The 22,181-nt window shown below is 45.8% G+C and overlaps 1 protein-coding gene across 1 annotated transcript in view; it reads left to right on the top strand.

The window, feature by feature from the left end:
- LOC119962643 (cilia- and flagella-associated protein 53-like) overlaps window positions 1-21,964 on the top strand; it is an 82,359-nt gene extending 60,395 nt beyond the window's left edge. The window contains exons 7-8 of the mRNA XM_038790511.1: window positions 6,014-6,115; window positions 21,767-21,964. Coding sequence (XP_038646439.1) covers window positions 6,014-6,066 — 53 coding nt within the window. The 3' untranslated portion in view covers window positions 6,067-6,115; window positions 21,767-21,964. The remainder of the gene's footprint in view (window positions 1-6,013; window positions 6,116-21,766) is intronic.
- Window positions 21,965-22,181: the final 217 nt, after the last annotated feature.

Below are 22,181 nucleotides of genomic sequence, written 5' to 3'. Positions count from 1 at the left end.
AGAATTTGGAATATCCAATTCACCTAATATTTGGTGTAGATATTAACCCAGTCCTGTTTTTCAGCCTGGACTCAATGCCATCCTTGAATCAAGAATCGATGGAAATTGGTTATAATTTATATATTTAAAGAGACGTAATGCCAATTTTGACCTTGTACCCATAAATAGAGAAAAATAGAACCCCTTGAATTTAACAGTGGGACAAGACTTGTGCAGGCTGTAAACTGGCTGTTTCACTGAGGATGTAGTATATGTTGCACCCATTGTACCCCTGAGAAATGTGTTTGTAGTGCATGGCAATTTCTACTCCAATATTTTAACAATACAATGGCAATAGTTTTACCCAATATTTCCATTGGGTCTTAGATTTGATATCCATAGTGTGTTTGTAAGCATGTTTATAGGTCAGGGAGAAGGCAGGAGAATGGGGATGAGAAACATTATTGGGCATTATTGAATGGTGGAGCAAACTTGATGGGCCGAATGGCCTACTTCTGCTCCTGTGTCTTATGGTCTATGGTTAAAACCGATGCCGGCAAATATTTTCAGGCTTGCGTTATGGGCTACCACTTTAGATACACAGAAAAGAGAAGCAGGAGAAGGCTATTTGGTCCATCGAGCCTGCCCCACCATTCACTATGTTCATGGCTGGGCAGCTCGGTGGCGCAGTGGGTTAGCACTGCGACCTCACCGCACTGAGTCCCAGATTCGATCCTGGCTCTGTGTCATTGTCCGTGTGGAGTTTGCACATTCTCCCTGTGTTTGCGTGGGTTTCGCCCCCACAACCCAAAAATGTGCAAGTTAGGTGGATTGGCCAGGCTAAATTGCCCCTTAATTGTAAAAAATGAATTGGGTACTCTAAATTTAAAAAAAAATTATGTTCATAGCTGATCATCAGGTTCAATACCTTGATCCCGCGCCCCTCCCCTCATATTCCTTGATCCCTTCAACTCAAAGAGATTTATCGAATTCCTCTTGATATTACACAATGTTTTGGCATCAACTACTTTCTGTGGGAGTGAATTCCATGGATTCACCACTCTCTGGGTGAAGAAACTTCTCTTCACCTCAGTCCTTATCCTCAAACTAGGACCCCTAGTTCTGGACTCCCCCACCATCTGGAACATTCTTTCCTAATCTACCCTGTTTAATGCTGTTAGAATTTTATACGTTTCAACGAGCTCCCCGCTCGCTCTTCTAAATTGCAATGAATATAATCCTAACCGACTTAGTCTCCTCTCATATAACAGACCTGCCATCCCAGGAATCAGCCTGGTAAACCTTTGCTGCACTCCCTCCATAGCAAGAATATCCTTCCTCAGATAAGGACACTAAACTGCACACAATAGTCCAAGTGTGGGCTCACCAATGCCCTATACAATTGCAGTAAAACATCCCTATTCCTATACTCAAGTCCTCTCGCTATGAAGGCCAACATACCATTTTCCTTCTTTACTGCCTGCTTTACCTGTGCACTTACTTTCAGTGACTAGTGCACGAGGACACCAAAGTCTCACTGTGTATCAACCTCTCTCAATTTACACCCATTTAAATAATAATTTACCTTTTTTGCTACCGAAGCGGATAATCTCACGTTTGTCCACATTATACTGCATCTGCCGTGCATTTGCCCACTCACTCAGCATGTACAAGTCACACTGAAGCATCTCTGCATCCTCTTCACAGCTCACCCTCCCACCCAACTTTTTTATCATCTGCAAATTTGGAGACAATACATTTACTTCCCTATTCCAAATCATTAATATATAATGTGAACAGTTGGGGTCCTCGCACAGATCCCTGCGGTACCCCACTAATCACTCTCTGCCAATCGGATAAAGACCCGTGTATTCCAAAGTTTTGCATCCAAATTGTTAACCAGCTTTCTGTCCATCTCAAGACACTACTCACAATCCCATGTGCTTTAACTTTCCATAGTAATCTGCAATGTGAGACCTTGTTGAAAGCCTTCTGAAAGTCCAAATAAATCACATCCACCAGTTCTCTCCGGCCAACTCTACATCTTCAAAGAATTCTCGTAGATTTGTCAAGAACGATTTCCCTTTCATAAATCCATACTGACTTTGTCTGATTATACCACTGCTTTCCAAATGCTGTACAATGAAATCCTTGATAATGGTCTCCAGCAACTTCCCTACTCCTGGCATTTGGCTCACTGGCCTATAGTTCCCTGTTTTCTTTCTACTTCCATTTTTTGATGAACGGGGTTGTAATCATAGAATTTACAGTGCAGAAGGATGCCATTCAGCCCATCGAGTCTGCACCAGCCCTTGGAAAGAGCACCCTACCCAAGGTCAACACTTCCACCCTATCCCCATAAGCCAGTAACCCCAGCTGAACTTTTTTTTTGGACACTAAGTGCAATTTAGCATGGCCAATCCACCTAACCTGCACATCTTTGGACTGTGGGAGGAAACTGGAGCACCCGGAGGAAATCCATGCAGACACGAGGGGAGAAAATGCAAACTCCGAACAGACAGTGACCCAAGCCGGGAGTCGAACCTGGGACCCAGGAGCTGTGAAGAAACTGTGATAACCACTGTGCTACCGTGCCCCCCTTATTAGTTACCCTCCAATCTGTAGTAGCTATTGCAAAGTCCCCTCCGTATAGTATTAACACTGCTGCCTCATATCGGCAAGAACCCGGGCGACAGTCTGAGTGAACATAGAACAAAAAGTACAGCATAAGAACAGGCCCTTCGGCCCTCCAAGCCTGCGCTGACCATGCTGCCCGTCTAAATGAATATCTTCTACACTTCCGGGGTCTGTATCCCTCTATTCCCATCCTATTCATGTATTTGTCAAGATGCCCCTTAAACGTCACTATCGTCTCTGCTTCCACCACCTCCTCCGGCAGCAACTTCCACCCTCTGTGTAAAAAAACTTACCTTGTACATCTCCTCTAAACCTTGCCCCTCACACCTTAAACCTATGCCCCCTAGTAATTGACCCCTCTACCCTGGGAAAAAGTATCTGACTATCCACTCTGTCTATGCCCCTCGTAATTTTGTAGACCTCTATCAGGTCTCAACCTCCTCAACCTCCGTCGTTCCAGTGAGAACAAACCAAGTTTATTCAACCTCTCCTCATAGCTAATGCCCTCCATACTAGGCAACATCCTGGTAAATCTCTTCTGCGCCCTCTCTAAAGCCTCCACATCCTTCTGGTAGTATGGCGACCAGAATTGAACACTATACTCCAAATGTGGCCTGACTAACGTTCTATATAGCTGCAACATGGCTTGCCAATTTTTATACTCAATGCCCCGGCCAATGAAGGAAGCATGCCGTATGCCTTCTTGACTACCTTCTCCACCTGTGTTGCCCCTTTCAGTGATCTGTGGACCTGTACACCTAGATCTCTCTGACTGTCAATACTCTTGAGGGTCTACCATTCACTGCATATTCCCTACCTGTATTAGACCTTCCAAAATACATTACCTCACATTTGTCCAGATTAAACTCCATCTGCCATCTCGCTGCCCAAGTCTCCAAACGATCTAAATCCTGCTGTAGCCTCTGACAGTCCTCATTGCTATCCGCAATTCCACCAACCTTTGTGTCATCCGCAAACTTACTAATCAGACCAGTTACATTTTCCTCCAAATTATTTATATATATATTAAGAACAGCAAAGGTCCCAGCACTGATCCCTGCGGAACACCACTAGTCACAGCCCTCCAATCAGAAAAGCACCCTTCCATTGCTACTCTCTGCCTTCTATGACCTAGCCAGTTCTGTATCAATCTTGCCAACTCATCTCTGATCCCGTGTGACTTCACCTTTTTGTACCAGTCTCCCATGAGGGAGCTTGTCAAAGGCCTTACTGAAGTCCATATAGACAACATCCACTGCCCTACCTGCATCAATCAGCTTTGGAGGGCTGTGACTAGTGGTGTTCCGCAGGGATCAGTGCTCCTCGAAAAACTGTATCAAGTTAGTGAGACGCTACCTCCCCTCAACAAAACCGTGCTACCTCTCACTAATACGACCACTTGCTTCCAAATGGGAGTAGATCCTGTCTCAAAGAATTCTCTCCAGTAATTTCCCTACCACTGACGTAAGGCTCACCGGCCTTTATTTCCCTCGATTATCCTTGCTACCCTTCTTAAACAAAGGAACAACATTGGCTATTTTCCAGTCCTCTGGGACATCACCTGAAGACAGTGAGGATCCAAAGATTTCTCTCAAGGCCTCAGCAATTTCCTCTCTTGCCTCCTTCAGTGTTCTGGGGTAGATCCCTGGGGACTCGTCCACCTTAATATTTTTCAAGATGCCCAACACATCGTCTTTTTGGATCTCAGTGTGACCCAGACTATCTACACACCCTTCTCCAGACTCAACATCCACCAATTCCTTCTCTTTGGTGAATACCGTTGCAAAGTATTCATTTAGTACCTCACCCATTTCCTCTGGCTCCACACATAGATTCCCTCCCCTGTCCTTCAGTGAGCCAACCCTTTCCCTGGCTACCCTGAAGTTTACATGTTCTTCCCGTGTCTGCATGAATTTTTTCCGGGTGTTCCAGTTTCCTCCCACAGTCCAAAGATGTGCAGGTTAGGTGGATTGGCCATGTTAAAATTGTCCCTTAGTGTCCAAAGATGTGCAGGTTAGGTGGATTGACCATGCTAAAATTGCAATAAAAGGGACAATAGCAACATGGATATGAAATTGGCAGAAAACAGTGAGTAGTGGTTAATGGATTTATTTTGGACTGGTAGAAGGTTTGTAATGGAGTTTACCAGGTAAGTTTTGGGACTCTTAGTCTTCCGGATATATATTAATGATCTGGACATTGGTGTACAGGGAGCAATCACAAAGTTTCTGGATGATAAGCTTGGAAGCACTGAACTGTGAGGAGGGTAGTGTAGAACTTCAAGAGGACACTGACAGGCAAGTAGCAGTTGAAATTCAATTCAATGAAGAGATTCATTTGGTTTGAAGATCATGGGAAGACAATGAGTGGGATTCTCCGGTCCTGCTGCAGTGAATGGAGCTTTGGCTGAGTGCCAAATTCTCCGTTCTCGCTGGCAGCAATGGCGGGGCGAATTCGGAACAGAGGATCCCACCAATATAAAATAAGAGTACAAATATAAAATGGGTGCAGGAGCAGAGGGTACATATGTGCACAAGTAATTGAAGGCGGCAGGACCGTTTTGAGAGGGGTGTTTAATAAAGTATACAGTGTCTTCGGCTTTATTAATAGGGGCATTAATAGAGTACAAAAGCAAGGATGTTAAATCTCAGCTGGAATATTGCATCCAATTCTGGACACCACAATTTAGAAAAAAATCATGAGTATGGTTCTAAGGGGTGAGGAACTTTAGAGTTTTAGGAGAAGTTGGAATTGATTTCCTTGAAAAAGACCATGAGAGGAGTCTTGGTATAGATATTCCAAATCATGAGAAAACTAGATAGAGCAGACATTGGAAAAACAGTTTCCAGTAGTGGAAGAATCGAGAACAAGAGGGCACAGATTTTTAAGGTCATTGGCAAAAGAAGAAATGCAGACACGAGGAGAAACATTTTCATGCAGTAAGTAGTTAAGATCTGGAATGTGTCCTGAGAGTGTGACGGAGGCAGATACAATTGAGGCACCAAGAGGGAATTGGTTTATTATCTGAAATGGAAGAATGTACAGGGTTACAGGGAGAAGGCGTGAGTCTGAGGTTAATTGCTCAATCAGAAAGCCGGTGTAGATGTGACCGATCGAATGGCCTCCTTGTGCTGTTTCAATCTTGTGATTCTATTCCTCTCAGTATTTTTCAGTATTCTTTGGAGGGCCCTATTGAAGCATCTGTTGCTGTTGTGTGACAAACAGCAATTGCCCATCTACCTTTCTCACTTAACCTTCTTGACAATCAGCTTGATGGATGTTGATCTCATCTCCCGAATCTTCTTCCTGTCCCACTCAGCCAACCTGTCACTGCCCCTTGAATATAATTTCCAAATGGTGGATGATGCACAGAAAAATTTATGCTTTCTCTTTTCAGTGGATAAAATACAAAGAACCCACAACAGGTGGCAAAGGAACGAGAAAAACTGATTAAATCCATTGAACAGCAGGAAAAGGTGGAAGAAGAGAGATTGGCCAGGTATGTCGTTGTGGAATATATATGGTGTGAATGTAAAAATCATCTGTTCGTCAATGTTAAAAAGCCGTAAGACCTAAACGTGAAATACATTATATAGTGACTCTGATCACTAGGCGGGAGCAACAAGCTCAGCGGGTAATTACTTTTTCTAATAATCCTGTGAGTCAGGAATAGCAGGAATGCTGCCCTTGGCTCCTCAAATAACCCTTCTGGAGATCACAACCTCTTCCCGTTGCCATCAGAAGTCAACCATCCCCAATCCCTTCACCCACTCAGGCTGACACCGACTTCCTCCACCCCATAGCAAGTCCAGACCTTTCCCACTCTCCCAATTTCCATGTTGCAATCCCCCACTCCTGATCTTTAAGTTTCCTGGAAATCAACCCTGAGGGTTCCTGATTGTGGCCTTCTATTGCTGACTTTCCCACCTGACAACTGACAGTCCAGTCAACCTGCCACAGAACTGTGCTCCCCTTCTCCCTCCTCATAAATTCCGAGGCTCACCACTTACATCTAGAAACATAGAAAATATGGGCAGGAGGATGCCATTTGGCCCTTTGAGCCTACTCCGCCATTCATTATGATCATGGCTGATCATCCAAATCAATAGCCCAATCCTGCTTTCCGCCCCATATCCTTTGATCCCCTTTGCCCTACATCTAAGTGCTAAATCTAACTACTTCTTGAAAATATGCAATGTTCTGGCCTCAGCTACTTCCTATGGTAACGGATTTCACAGGCCGATGACCACTCTCTGGGTGAAGAACTTTCTCCTCATCTTTGTCCTAAATGGTCTACCCTGTATCCTCGTTCTGTGACCCCTGGTTCTGGACCCCTGGATCGAGAACATCCTTCCTGCATCAACCCTGTCTAGACCTTTTTTTAAAAAAAGATTTAGAGCACCCAATTGATTTTTTCGAATTAAAAGGCAATTTAGCATGGCCAATCCACCTACACTGCACATCTTTGGGTTGTGGGGGCGAAACCCACTCAAACACGGGGAGAATGTGTAAACTCCACACGGACAGTGACCCAGGGCAGATTCGAACCTGGGACCTTCGTGCTGTGAGGCAGCAGTGCTAACCACTGAATTTATAGATTTCTATGAGATCCTCCCCATATTCTTCTGAACTCCACGAATACAATCCTAACTGATTCAATCTCTCCTCATATATCAGTCCCGCCATTCCATGAATCAGTCTGGTAAACCTTTGCTGCACTCCCTCGAGAGCAGGAACATCCTTCTTCAGATAAGGAGACCAAAACTGCACACAATACTCCAGGTGTGGCCTCACTAAGGCCCTGTATAATTGCAGCAACACATCCTTGCCTCTGTGCTTGAATCTTCTCACTATGAAGGCCAACATACCATTTGCCTTATTTACCGCCTGCTGTACCTGAATGCTTACATTCAGTGACCGGTGTACCAGAACACCCAGGTCTCGTTGCACATTCCCCTCTCCGAATTTATGACCATTTCAGATAATATTCTGCCTTCCTGTGTTTGCTACCTAAGTGGATAACCTTGCATTTCTCCAAATCTGCCATTCATTTGCCCACTCACTCAACTTGTCCAAATCACACTGAAGGACACTGAAGGATCTCTGCATCCTCCTCACAACTCACCATCTCACACAACTGGGTCGTCTGCAGATTTGGCGATATTACATTTTGTTCCCTCATCTAAATCATTAATATATATTGTGAATAAATACCCCTGGTTTGTGACTTTTCTTCCCATCATTAAAAACTTCCTCAGGAATTTTCGATTTTACCATACTATTGACACATAACTTGTCTGTCACCGTGTTTGGTGTCATCTGATGCCCAGTAAAGAATTTGTGGATATTTGTACTGTGTCTGTTTTCTTCCCCTCCAAACGTGCCTCATGGGGCAGAATTTAATGTTGGTGTTGATGTCTCACCCACAGGCTGGAGAACTGGCAGGAATCTCGTGTTGCCTCCATTAAGAAAGGCCTGCTAGAATTAAGTGCCCATAAGGCACTTAACTAGCCAGCCTTTGAAAGGGCACCCACCACCCTAATGATAGGAAAATTAGAAGCATTGATAAACCAGCACAGTAGCACAGTGGTCAGCACAGTTGCTTCACAGCTCTAGGGTTCCAGGTTCAATTCCCGGCTTGGGTCACTGTTGGTGCAGAGTCTGCACATTCTCCGTGTGTGCGTGGGTTTCCTTGGGGTGCTCCGGTTTCCTCCCACAGTCCAAAGATGTGCATGTTAGGTGGATTGGCTATGATAAATTGCCCTTAGCGTCCAAAAAGATTGGGTGGGATTACTGGGTTACGGGGACAAGGTGGAGGCATGGGCTTAAGTGGGATGATCTTTCCAAGGGCCATGCAGACTCGATGGGCCAAATGGCCTACTTCAGCACTGTAAATCCTATGTTTTATGAACTACATTGATCTCCATGTCTGATTCCCTAACCTGCTGCTTTCCCAATGAGTAACTTCCAGCTCCTCAGAAACCGTGTTAAGGAACTGGAGCTGGAGCTGGATGAACTTTGGATCATTCGGGAGACAGAGGTGGTCACAGATAGAAGCTTCAGGGAGGTAGTTACGCCAAAGAATAAAGAGAGATGGGTGACAGTGAGAGGGGCTGGGGGGAAGCAGTCTGTACAGGGATCCCCTGTGGTTGTTCCCCTTAGTAACAGGTATACCGCTTTGGATACTGTTGGGGGGGGATTTACCAGGGGTCAGCCAAGGGGTACAGGTCTCTGGCACAGAGACTGTCCCTGTTGCTCAGAAGGGAAGGGGGGAGAGGAGAAGAACATTAGTCATTGGAGACTCCATAGTTAGGGGGATAGATAGGAGATTCTGTGGGAACGAGAGAGACTCGCGGTTGGTGTGTTGCCTCCCAGGCGCCAGGGTCCGCGATGTCTCAGATTGTGTTTTCGGGATCCTTAAGGGGGAGCAGCCCTAAGTCGTGGTCCACATAGGTACCAACGGCATAGGTAGGAAAAGAGATAGGGATGTAAGGCAGGAATTCAGGGAGCTAGGGTGGAAACTTAGATCCAGGACAAACAGAGTTATTATCTCTGGGTTGTTACCCGTGCCACGTGCTAGCGAGTCGAGGAATAGGGAGAGAGAGCAGTTGAACACGTGGCTACAGGGATGATGCAGGAGGGAGGGTTTCAGATTAATGGATAATTGGGGCTCATTCTGGGGTAGGTGGGACCTCTACAAACGGGATGGTCTACACCTGGACCAGAGGGGTACTAATATCCTTGGGGGGGGGGGGGGGGGGTGAGGTTTGCTAATGCTCTTCGGGAGGGTTTAAACTAGTTCAGCAGGGAATTGGGAACCTGGATTGCAGCTCCAGTACACAAGAGGTTGAGAATAGTGAGGTCATGAGTAAGGTTTCAAAGTTGCAGGAGTACACCGGCAGGAAGGAAGGTGGTTTAAAGTGCGTCTACTTCAATGCCAGGAGCATCTGGAATAAGGTGGGTGAGCTTGCGGCATGGGTTGGTACCTGGGACTTCGATGTTGTGGAGACATGGATAGACCAGGGAGATGAATGGTTGTTGTAGGTGCCGGGGTATAGATATTTCATTAAGCTCAGGGAAGGTGGTAAGAGAGGGGGAGGGGTGGCATTGTTCGTCAAGGACAGTATTACGGTGGCTGAAAGGACGTTTGATGAGGACTCGACTACTGAGGTAGTATGGGCTGAGTTTAGAAACAGGAAAGGAGAGGTCACCCTCTTAGGGGTTTTCTATAATGTGGAGATGCCGGCGTTGGACTGGGGTGAGCACAGTAAGAAGTCTTACAACACCAGGTTAAAGTCCAACAGGTTTGTTTCAAACACGAGCTTTCAGAGCGCAGCTCCTTCCTCAGGTGAATGGCGAGGATTCACCTGAGGAAGGAGCTGCGCTCCGAAAGCTCGTCTTTGAAACAAACCTGTTGGACTTTAACCTGGTGTTGTAAGACTTCTTACTGGGTTTTCTATAGGCCTCCGAAAAGTTCCAGAGATGTAGAGGAAAGGATTGCAAAGATGATTCTGGATAGGAACGAAAGTAACAGGGTAGTTGTTATGGGGGACTTTAACTTTCCAAATATTGACTGGAAACACTATAGTTCGAGTACTTTAGATGCGTCCGTTGTTGTCCAATGTGTGCAGGAGGGTTTCCTGATGCAGTATATAGATAGGCCAACGAGAGGCGAGGCCGTATTGGATTTGGTACTGGGTAATGAACCAGGACAGGTGTTAGATTTGGAGGTAGGTGAGCACTTTGGTGATACTGACCACAATTCGATTACATTTACTTTAGTGATGGAAAGGGATAGGTATATACCGCAAGAGTCATATCTGGGGGAAAGGCAATAATGTGCGATGAGGCAAGACTTAGGATGCATCGGATGGAGAGGGAAACTGCAGGGGATGGGCACAATGGAAATGTGGAGCATGTTCAAGGAACAGCTACTGCGTGTCCTTGATAAGTATGTACCTGTCAGGCAGGGAGGAAGTGGTCGCGCGAGGGAACCATGGTTTACTAAAGCAGTTGAAACACTTGTCAAGAGGAAGTAGGAGGCTTATGTAATGATGAGATGTGATGGTTCCGTTAGGGCGCTTGAGAATTACAAGTTAGCTAGGAAGGATCTAAGGAGAGAGCTAAGAAGAGCCAGGAGGGGACATGAGAAGTCTTTGGTAGGTAGGATCAAGGATAACCCTAAAGCTTTCTATAGATATGTCAGGAATAAAAGGGTAAGAGTAGGGCCAGTCAAGGACAGTAGTGGGAAGTTGTGCGTGGAGTCGGAGGAGATAGGAGAGGTGCTAAATGAGTATTTTACGTCAGTATTCACACAGGAAAAAGGACAATGTTGTCGAGGAGAATACTGAGATACAGGCTACTAGACTAGAAGGGCTTGAGGTACATAAAGAGGAGGTGTTAGCGATTCTGGAAAGTGTTAAAATCGATAAGTCCCTTGGGCCAGATGGGATTTATCCTAGGATTCTCTGGGAAGCTAGGGAGGAGATTGCTGAGCCTTTGGCTTTGATCTTTAAGTCATCTTTGTCTTCAGGAATAGTGCCAGAAGACTGGAGGATAGCAAATGTCCCCTTGTTCAAGAAGGGGAGTAGAGACAACCCCAATAACTATAGACCAGTGAGCCTTACTTCTGTTGTGGGCAAAGTCTTGGAAAGGTTTATAAGAGATAGGATGTATAATCATCTGGAAAGGAATAATTTGATTAGAGATAGTCAACATGGTTTTGTGAGGTCGTGCCTCACAAACCTTATTGAGCTCTTTGAGAAGGTGACCAAACAGATGGATGAGGGTAAAGCAGTTGATGTGGTGTATATGGATTCCAGTAAAGCGTTTGATAAGGTTCCCCACGGTAGGCTATTGCAGAAAATACGGAGGCATTGGATTCAGGGTGATTTAGCAGTTTGGATCAGAAATTGGCTAGCTGGAAGAAGACAAAGGGTGGTGATTGATGGGAAATGTTCAGACTGGTGTCCAGTTAACAGCCTCCCCGAACAGGTGCCGGAATGTGGCGACTAGGGGCTTTTCACAGTAACTTCATTTGAAGCCTACTAGTGACAATAAGCGATTTTCATTTTTTTCAGTTACTAGTGGTGTACCACAATGATCTGTTTTGGGGCCACTGCTTTTTGTCATTTTTATAAATGACCTGGAGGAGGGTGTAGAAGGATGGGTGAGTAAATTTGCAGATGACACTAAAGTTGGTGGAGCTGTGGACAGTGCAGAAGGATGTTTCAAGTTACAGAGGGACATAGATAAGCTGCAGAGCTGGGCTGACAGATGGCAAATGGAGTTTAATGCAGAAAAGTATGAGGTGATTCATTTTGGAAGGAGTAATAGGAATACAGAGTGCTGGGCTAATGGTATTCTTGGTAATGTGGATGAGCAGAGAGATCTCGGTGTCTAGCTGTTTAGCTCACTGGGCTAAATCGCTGGCTTTGAAAGCAGACCAAGGCAAGCCAGCAGCACGGTTCAATTCCCGTAACAGCCTCCCCGAACAGGCGCCGGAATGTGGCGACTAGGGGCTTTTCACAGTAACTTCATTTGAAGCCTACTCGTGACAATAAGTGATTTTCATTTCATTTCATGTGTCAATCCCTGATCCTTTTGCTGCCAGTCTGGGCTCAATAAAATCCGAGGCATATCTGCAGGTATCAATTATTGTTTTTTTCCACCAGCTTGCAAGGCTGACTCACTCGTGGGACCTTAGAACACGCAGCTGTCTTCTAGCGCTCCCAAACGTTAGTGAGGGAGAGAACAAAGAAATTACAGCACATATTGATTGAATCACATCAAGATTCGCATACAAGCTTCCCATTGGTCATTCTATTCACCTTCTGACCTGGCCATATATCCTGATTGGCTCACTTCACATTTCCCAATCCTAGGCCTCTTGTTACCCAGCATCCTTTTCACCATTCTCTCCACAAGGCTATCCTCCCCCTTTCTAGCCAGGCTTTGCTGAATTCCTTTGTCCTTTGTCTGTGAGCTCACTACCATCGGACAGGCCCTATTATCCATACTATTTTAACTAATAATCCTATTTTATATCACATTCATTTGTTCAATTCCTCACATGTACATAGATCCTAAAAGTTGCCATCCAGGTTGAGAGGGTTGTTCAGGAGGCGTACAGTGTGTTCGTTTTTATTGGTAGAGGAATTGAGTTTCGGAGCCATGAGGTCATGTTGCACTTGTACATAACTCTGGTGCGGCCGCATTTGGAGTAGTGCGTGCAGTTCTGGACGCTGCATTATAGGAAGGATGTGGAAGCATTGGAAAGGGTGCAGAGGAGATTTACCAGAATGTTGCCTGGTATGGAGGGAAGATCTTATGAGGAAAGGCTGAGGGACTTGGGGCTGTTTTTGTTAAAGAGAAGAAGGTTAAGAGGTGACTTAATTAAGGCATACAAAATGATCAGAGGATTAGATAGGGTGGATAGTGAGAGCCTTTTTCCTCGGATGGTGATGTCTAGCACGAGGGGACATAGCTTTAAATTGAGGGGAGATAGATATAGGACAGATGTCAGAGGTAGGTTCTTTACTCAGAGAGAAGCAAGGGCGTGGAATGCCCTGCCTGCAACAGTAGTGGACTCGCCAACACTAAACGCATTCAAATGGTCATTGGATAGGCATATGGATGATAAGGGAATAGTGTAGATGGGCTTTAGAGGGGTTTCCCAGGTCGGCGCAACATCGAGGGCCGAAGGGCCTGTACTGCGCTGTAATGTTCTATGTCTATGTCTGTGTTCCACATAGGATTGAGGAGAATGATGAAAGATGGTCACAGAATGTCACAGGATATCACAAGATGCTGTATGTTACTTTTTCTATAAAACATTTTATTGAAGGAATTTTCAAATATATACATAACAAAGAAACAGAAAAACATCCACCACATCCCTACACACCCCCAACGAATACCCTCCACTCTCCCTGCTGCCACTTCGGCACCCATCCCCCTTTTCCATAAGACATGGGAGCAGAATTAGGCCACTCGGCCCATCAGGTCTGCTCCGCCATTCAATCATGGCTGATATTGTTCTCATCCCCATTCTCCTGCCTTCTCCCCATAACCCCTGATCCCCTTATTGATCAAAAACTTATCTGTCTCTGTCTTAAAGACACTCAGTGATTTGGCCTCCACAGCCTTCTGTGGCAAAGAGTTCCACAGATTCACCACCCTCTGGCTCAAGAAATTCCTCCTCATCTCTGTTTTAAAGGGTCGTCCCTTTAGTCTGAGATTGCGTCCTCTGGTTCTAGTTTTCCCTACAAGTGGAAACATCCTCTCCACATCTACCGGTACTCTATCCAAGCCACGCAGTATCCTGTAGGTTTCAATAAGATCCCCCCTCATCCTTCTAAACTCCAATGAATACAGACCCAGAGTACTCAACTGCTCTTCATTCCCAGGATCATTCTTGTGAACCTCCTCTGGACCCTTTCCAAGGTCAGCACATCCTTCCTTGGATACGAGGCCCAGAATTGCTCGCAATACTCCAAATGGGGTCTGACCATAGCCTTATGCAGCCTTAGAAGTACATCCCTGGTTTTGTATTCTAGCCCTCTCGACATGAATGCTAACATTGCATTTGCCTTCCTAACGGCCGACTGAACCTGCACGTAACCTTAAGAGAATTGTGAACAAGGACTCCCAAGTCTCTTTGTGCTTATCATTTCCTAAGCGTTTCCCCATTTAGAAAATAGTCTATGCCTCCATTTCCCCTTCCAAGTTTTTCACCTGAACCCCTCCCAGCCCAAACAGAAATAACAGAACCTCCACCCCGCTGACACTTCAATACTCCTTAATGAAGTTGATAAACAGCTTCCACCTCGAGGTGAGCTCTTCCTCCGCAGCTCAAATGGTGAACTTAGTCTCCAGCTCCATCTACAAGTTTGCTGATGACACGACCATAGTGGGTTGGATCTCGAACAATGATGAATCAGAGTACAGGAGGCAGATAGAGAACCTAGTGGCATGGTGTACTGACAACAATCTCTCCCTCAATGTCAGCAAAACTAAAGAGCTGGTCATTGACTTCAGGAAGCAAAGTTTCATACACACCCCTATCTGCATCAGTGGTGCCGAGATGGAGATGGTTGACAGCTTCAAATTCCTAGTTCTGCACATCACTAACAATCTGTCCTGGTCCACCCACATCAGCGCAATGACCAAGAAAGCACAACAGAGCCTATACTTCCTCAGGAAACTAAAGATATTTGGCATGTCCACATTGATTCTTACCAATTTGTACACATGCACCATAGAAAGCATCCTTCCTGGCTGCATCACAGCCCGGTATGGCAACTGCTCGGCTCAAGACTGTAAGAAGCTCCAGAGTCGTGAACATTACCCAGTCCATCACGCAAGCCCACCTCCCATCCATTGACCGCTGCCTTGGGAAAGCAGGCAACATAATCAAAGACCTAGGTTATTCTCTCTTCCAATCACTTCCATTGGGCAGGAGATACAAAAGTATGAGAACACACACTAACAAATTCAAAAACAGCTTCATCCATGATGTTCCCTGAATGACTCTCCTATGGACTGGACTGATCTCTCCATGATTCTTCGCGACGGAGTGGTAGTATGCTCCGTATGCGTCACCCAATGTCTATGTATTTACATTGAGTATCTATCGTATGACCTATGTTTTAATGTATGAAATGATCTGTCTGGACATTATGCAGGACAATACTTTTCACTGTACTTTGTACACATGACAAACCCAAATCCAAATCTTCTCCAAATGCAAAACTGCCAAATCGCTCAACAATACGCCTGCTCTCGGTGGCTCCCAGTCATGCCAGCATAACAAAATCCATCCCTGGGCTATGAGGGAGGCAAAGGGCAACACATCAGCCTCCCCACCTATACTCCCCGATCCTCTGACACTCCAAATATCGCAACCATCAGACCCGGGGCTACCTGTACCCCCAAAGTCTTTGGCATTATGTCCACAAATCCAATCCAAAACCCCCTCAACCTCGGACACCCGCGAAACATGTGGGCATGATTCGTCGGCATTGTATGTTACTTTGACCACTCTCAGGACTGGGTGGACTGGAAGGCATATTGGACAGTTTGAAACACGTTGGGGTAGACATGATTCAGAACAATGGAGAAAAAGCAAAGGTTGGATAGACGACTAGCCAGAGAAATGGAAGGTTTGAGGATTTTTTAAACCAGCATGGTTTACTGTAGGAGGTCTTGGTGGTGCAGTTGGTAGCATCCGTGACTCTGAGACCGAAGATCTGGGTTAGAATTCCACACCAAGACTTGGTGACCTAGGATGGTGCGCTCATAATTGTTAGCTATCAACCTGCAAATTGTTTTGCCAGTGGCTGGTGCCAAGAGTGGGAGAGTCTCCTGGTTAGCCATGCTTGATGTGGAGTGGTGCCCTCAGACAATATGCTTTGGTGACAGAGTGGTGACCTGTTTGAGGAAACACTACCCACGGAAACAGATATAAGCATGTCTATTTTCTGCTTGATACATCACATGGCAAGGGAAAACAAAATAAAAATCTTTTACTGTAGGAATAGAAATAATGTAATGCACCTGAATTGTCAGTAGATGGTGCAAGTTGACTATTAATTTTTAAAAATGAATTTAGAGTACCCAAATATTTTTCCCTAATTAAGGGGCAATTTAGCATGGCTAATCTGCCTACCCTGCACAACCTATTGGGTTGTGGGGGTGAGACCCATGCAGACACTGGGAGGATGTGCAACCTCCACACGGACAGTGACACGGGCACCGGGATCGAGCCTGGGTCCTCGGTGCCGTGAGGCAGCAGTGTAACCACTGCACCTCCGTGCCACCCTTAAGTTGACCATTAATAAAGTGAAATCTCACCTACTTAGTTGACAAAAAGACTTCTTTAAAGCAATGGGCAGGATTTTTTAGCTGGCATCATCATTTAACTTCCCATTATCCGAAGAGTCGGCAGAGAACACATGCTCACCTAGATTGGCAGTGCCAGAACCTACAGTGAACAGGACTGGAACTGCATTCAGTCTATTGAGCCCAAGGTCCATGAGTCCAGGACCAAGTGAGTTTTGGTTGTTTCAGGGTGGGGAGAGGTGAGGCCTAGGGAGGTGGACAGAGAGGCATTGGGGTGTTGGTCAAGCTGGGTAGGGGGTGAAGGTGAGGAACATCTGCAGGGGTCAGACCTTTTGTAGGGTGAGGTGAAACGGACGTTGCTGATGAAGGCACACCCTCTCCTTTCCCACCCGCGATCTGAACAGGATTAATTTCCGAACTCCAGCCTGCCACTAAACCCCTTCAGCCTGTATATTGAGGCTGGGTGGACACACAAATCAGCCCAATAATCAGCCCAAATCAGTCAATAATTGGCCACTTAGAAGCCTCAACTGGGGCAAAGGCAGATGGGCCTCATCCATCCAAATCTAAAATTGTACAGAGGTTGGGGCAGGCGGGAATGCTTTGGAAGGCCATGCAATAAATGTTATTTCCCCCCTCCCCCCTCCTGCCAACAAACCCATCGGCAGAGGGACATAACATTTTGCCCAATGTTTCAGCTTTCGAGACGCGGCCCCAAATATGCTTTGAGGACTCAACTTTCACAAGGTCCCTGTCAATTCTGGTTGTACTCAGTTGGCATTGTAAGGGGACAGCACTTCCACCAAACCTTTGAAAAAAGACCTTAGAAGATGACCCCAGACTAGTGGAAATTAGGACGTTACAACTTCCCTGGCTCATTTATCTCATGAAGCATACTGGATCCAGCTGGACTGCACTGAGTAGATACCAAAGACAAGATGGGTGTTCTGATTAGATCTTAAAATGTTATTCGACCAGCACCCTTGCACAGCTAGTTTTTCAAGGTGCTACTTGGACAGCTCTTCAGCACCCTCCTTGAATCTTCTGGCTGCCTGCCACTGGCAGGTACTTACTGACCCCATGTAAATTAAGTGCCTACTCACTGACCCTGCCAGTTCCGGCAAGAGCTGAGGATGATGGAAATGGATAGATAGATAGATAGAGAAATACAGCACAGAATAGGTCCTTCGGCCCACGATGTTGTGCCGAACTTTTGTCCTAGGTTAATCATAGAATTTTGGACACTAAGGGCAATTTATCATGACCAATCCACCCAACCTGCACATCTTTGGACTGTGGGAGGAAACCGGAGTACCGGGGGGGAACCCACGCACACACGGGGAGGATGTGCAGACTCTACACAGATAGTGACCCAAGTCGAAATCGAACTTGGGACCCTGGAGCTGTGAAGCAATTGTGCTATCCACAATGCTACCGTGCTGCCCTTAAGAAGAAATTAATCTACACTCCATTATTCTACCCTAATCCAAGTACCTATCCAATAGGCGCTTGAAGGTCCCTAACGTTTCCAACTCAACTACTTCCACAGGCAGTGCATTCCATGCCCCCACTACTCTCTGGGTAAAGAACCTACCTCTGACATCCCCCCTATATCTTCCACCATTTACCTTAAATTTATGTCCCCTTGTAATGGTTTGTTCCACCTGGGGAAAATGTCTCTGACTGTCTATCTATTCCCCTGATCATCTTATAAACCTCTATCAAGTCGCCCCTCATCCTTCTCCGTTCTAAAGGCCTAGCTCCCTCAACCTTTCCTCATAAGACCTACTCTCCATTCCAGGCAACATCCTGGTAAATCTCCTTTGCACCTTTTCCAAAGCTTCCACATCCTTCCTAAAATGAGGTGACCAGAACTGCACACAGTACTCCAAATGTGGCCTGACCAAGGTTTTGTACAGCTGCATCATCACCTCACAGCTCTTAAATTCAATCCCTCTGCTAATGAACGCTAGCACACCATAGGCCTTCTTCACAGCTCTATCCACTTGAGTGGCAACTTTCAAAGATCTATGAACATAGACCCCAAGATCTCTCTGCTCTTCTACATTGCCAAGAACCCTACCGTTAACCCTGTATTCCACATTCATATTTGTCCTTCCAAAATGGACAACCTCACACTTGTCTTGGTTAAACTCCATCTGCCACTTCTCAGCCCAGCTCTGCATTCTATCTATGTCTTTTTGAAGCCGACAACAGCCCTCCTCACTATCCACAACTCCGCCAATCTTTGTATCATCTGCAAATTTACTGACCCACCCTTCAACTCCCTCATCCAAGTCGTTAATGAAAATCACAAACAGCAGAGGACCCAGAACTGATCCCTGCGGTACGCCACTCGTAACTGGGCTCCAGGCTGAATATTTGCCATCCACCACCACTCTCTGTTCTATCGGTTAGCCAGTTTGTTATCCAACTGGCCAAATTTCCCACTATCCCATGCCTCCTTACTTTCTGCATAAGCCTACCATGGGGAACCTTATCAAATGCCTTACTAAAATCCATGTACACTACATCCACTGCTTTACCTTCATCCACATGCTTGGTCACCTCCTCAAAGAAGTCAATAAGACTTGTAAGGCAAGGCCTACCCCTCACAAATCCGTGCTGACTATCCATAATCAAGCAGTGTCTTTCCAGATGCTCAGAAATCCTATCCCTCAGTACCCTTTCCATTACTTTGCCTACCACTGAAGTAAGACTAACTGGCCTGTAGTTCCCAGGGTTATCCCTATTCCCTTTTTTGAACAGGGGCACGAAATTCGCCACTCTCCAATCCTCTGGTACCACCCCTGTTGACAGCGAGGACGAAAAGATCATTGCCAACGGCTCTGCAATTTCATTTCTTGCTTCCCATAGAATCCTTGGATATATCCCGTCAGGCCCGGGGGACTTGTCTATCCTCAAGTTTTTCAAAACGCCCAACACATCTTCTTTCCTAACAAGTATCTCCTCGAGCTTACCAGTCTGTTTCACACTGTCCTCTGCAACAATATGGCCCCTCTCATTTGTAAATACTGAAGAAAAATACTTGTTCAAGACCTCTCCTATCTCTTCAGACTCAATACACAATCTCCCGCTACTGTCCTTGATCGGACCTACCCTCGCTCTAGTCATTCTCATATTTCTCACATATGTGTAAAAGGCCTTGGGGTTTTCCTTGATCCTACCCGCCAAAGATTTTTCATGCCCTCTCTTAGCTCTCCTAATCCCTTTCTTCAGTTCCCTCCTGGCTATCTTGTATCCCTCCAGCGCCCTGTCTGAACCTTGTTTCCTCAGCCGTACATAAGTCTCCTTCTTCCTCTTAACAAGACATTCAACCTCTCTTGTCAACCATGGTTCCCTCACTCAACCATCTCTTCCCTGCCTGACAGGGACATACATATCAAAAACACGCAGTACCTGTTCCTTGAACAAGTTCCACATGTGTCCTTCCCTGACAGCCTATGTTCCCAACGTATGCACTTCAATTCTTGTCTGACGGCATTGTATTTACCCTTCCCCCAATTGTAAACCTTGCCCTGTTGCACACACCTATCCCTCTCCATAACTAAAGTGAAAGTCACAGAATTGTGGTCACTACCTCCAAAATGCTCCCCCACTAACAAATCTATCACCTGCCCTGGTTCATTACCAAGTACTAAATCCAATATGGCCTCCCCTCTGGTCAGGCAATCTACATACTGTGACACACTGTACAAACACTACCCCATCCAAACTATTTGATCTAAAGAGTTTCCACTCAATGTTTGGGAAGTTGAAGTCACCCATTACTTCTGCACCTTTCCAAAATCTGTTTCCCAATCTGTTCCTCCACATCTCTGCTGCTATTGGGGGGCCAATAGAAAACTCCCAACAAGGTGACTGCTCCTTTCCTATTTCTGACTTCAACCCATATTACCTCAGTAGGCAGATCCCCCTCGAACTGCCTTTCTGCAGCTATTATACTATCTCTAATTGACAATGCCACCCCCCCCCCCACCTCTTTTACCATCCTCCCTAATCTTGTTGAAACATCTATCACCAGGGACCTCCAACAACCATTTTTGCCCCTCTTCTATCCAAGTTTCCTTGATGGCCACCACATCGTAGTCCCAAGTACCGATCCATGCCTAAAGTTCACCCACCTTATTCCTGATGCTTCTTGCATTGCAGTATACACACTTCAACCCATCTCCTTGCCTGCAAGTACTCTCCTTTGCCAGTGTTAACTTCCCCACTGCATCACTACGTGCTTTGGCGTCCTGAATATCGGCTTCCTTAGTTGCTGGACTACAAATCCGGTTCCCATTCCCCTGCCAAATTAGTTTAAACCCTCCCGAAGACTACTAGAAAACCTCCCCCCCAGGATATTGGTGCCCCTCTGGTTCAGATGCAACCCGTCCTGCTTGTATAGGTCCCACCTTCCCCAGAATGCGCTCCAATTATACAAACACCTGAAGCCCTCCCTCCTACACCATTCCTGCAGCCACGTGTTCAACTGTGAAGGCTGGGCATTCCTGAATGCAGCCTTACTATAGCCACCAGGATTTTATTAGTTTATTTTCCCAGGAGGTTGAAGTGAGAATATAAGAAGACAGATGGTAACAGTCTCCAGCGAATTTGACCCAATCCTTAACCTGACCATACGGATAATGCCAGCATGCTGCTTGTGGTGGGTGGACATTACCAGGCCTGATTTTTGTCCTTCATGTAATATACTCACCATTAGAACATAGAACGTACAGTGCAGAAGGAGGCCATTCGGCCCATCGGGTCTGCATCGACACACTTAAGCCCTCACTTCCACCCTATCCCCGTAACCCAATAACCCCATCTAACCTTTTTGGTCACTAAGGGCAATTTATGATGGCCAATCCACCTAACCTGCACGTCTTTGGACTGTGGGTGGAAACCGGAGCACCCGGAGGAAACCCACGCAGACATGGGGAGAACGTGCAGACTCCTCACAGACAGTGACCCAGCAGGGAATCGAACCTGGGACCCTGGCGCTGTGAAGCCACAGTGCTTAATTGCATTAGTAATGAACCTGAAGGGTTTAGTGGCTCAGCGAGTAGCATTCCTGCTTCTGAGCCAGTGGTTCCAGGTTTGGTTCCTACCCCGGGATTTGATGGCCAAGGTGCACATGTTCATAGTGTGGCCAAAGACGTTGGGTAGCGACAGACCAGCAACCTGTCCTATGGAATTCTAGCTATGGGGCCAGACATGATTATGTGCTCTGACTGCCTCATGCTTGTAAACACCAGAAGAAACAATGATGAATGTACATGAATCCTTTTCTTGATCATAGAGCGAAGCAAATTAAAAAGGTGCACCAGCAGGATCTCCTGGCTCAGATGAGGTACCAAAAGCATCAGGCTGAGATAAAGAAGGCAGAAGAACAGCGAGAGGTGGAGGCAGGAAAGCTGGAAGAAGCAGCCTACCAGAAAAAACTTCAGGATGCCCTTTCTCAACCTCATACAAGCAGTGACAAAATTCATCCCTGGAGGAGGGAAAATTGCATGAACCCCAAGCTCAATGAAGTGTGCTAGAATTATTATTGCTACTCTATTGAGTTTTTGTTTTGATTTGTAATAACAATTGAAGTAGCATTTAAGTTCAGTAGAAATAGTATTTTATGATGAAGCCTCAAGTTTATTGTACGTTAACTGTATGACACTAACATTTATTAGAATTACAGGCAATAAAATGTTGAACCAGAAATA

The sequence above is a fragment of the Scyliorhinus canicula genome, chromosome 3, assembly GCF_902713615.1.
Source record: "Scyliorhinus canicula chromosome 3, sScyCan1.1, whole genome shotgun sequence".
NCBI lineage: Eukaryota > Metazoa > Chordata > Chondrichthyes > Carcharhiniformes > Scyliorhinidae > Scyliorhinus > Scyliorhinus canicula.
This window is presented reverse-complemented; position numbering and strand designations above follow the sequence as displayed.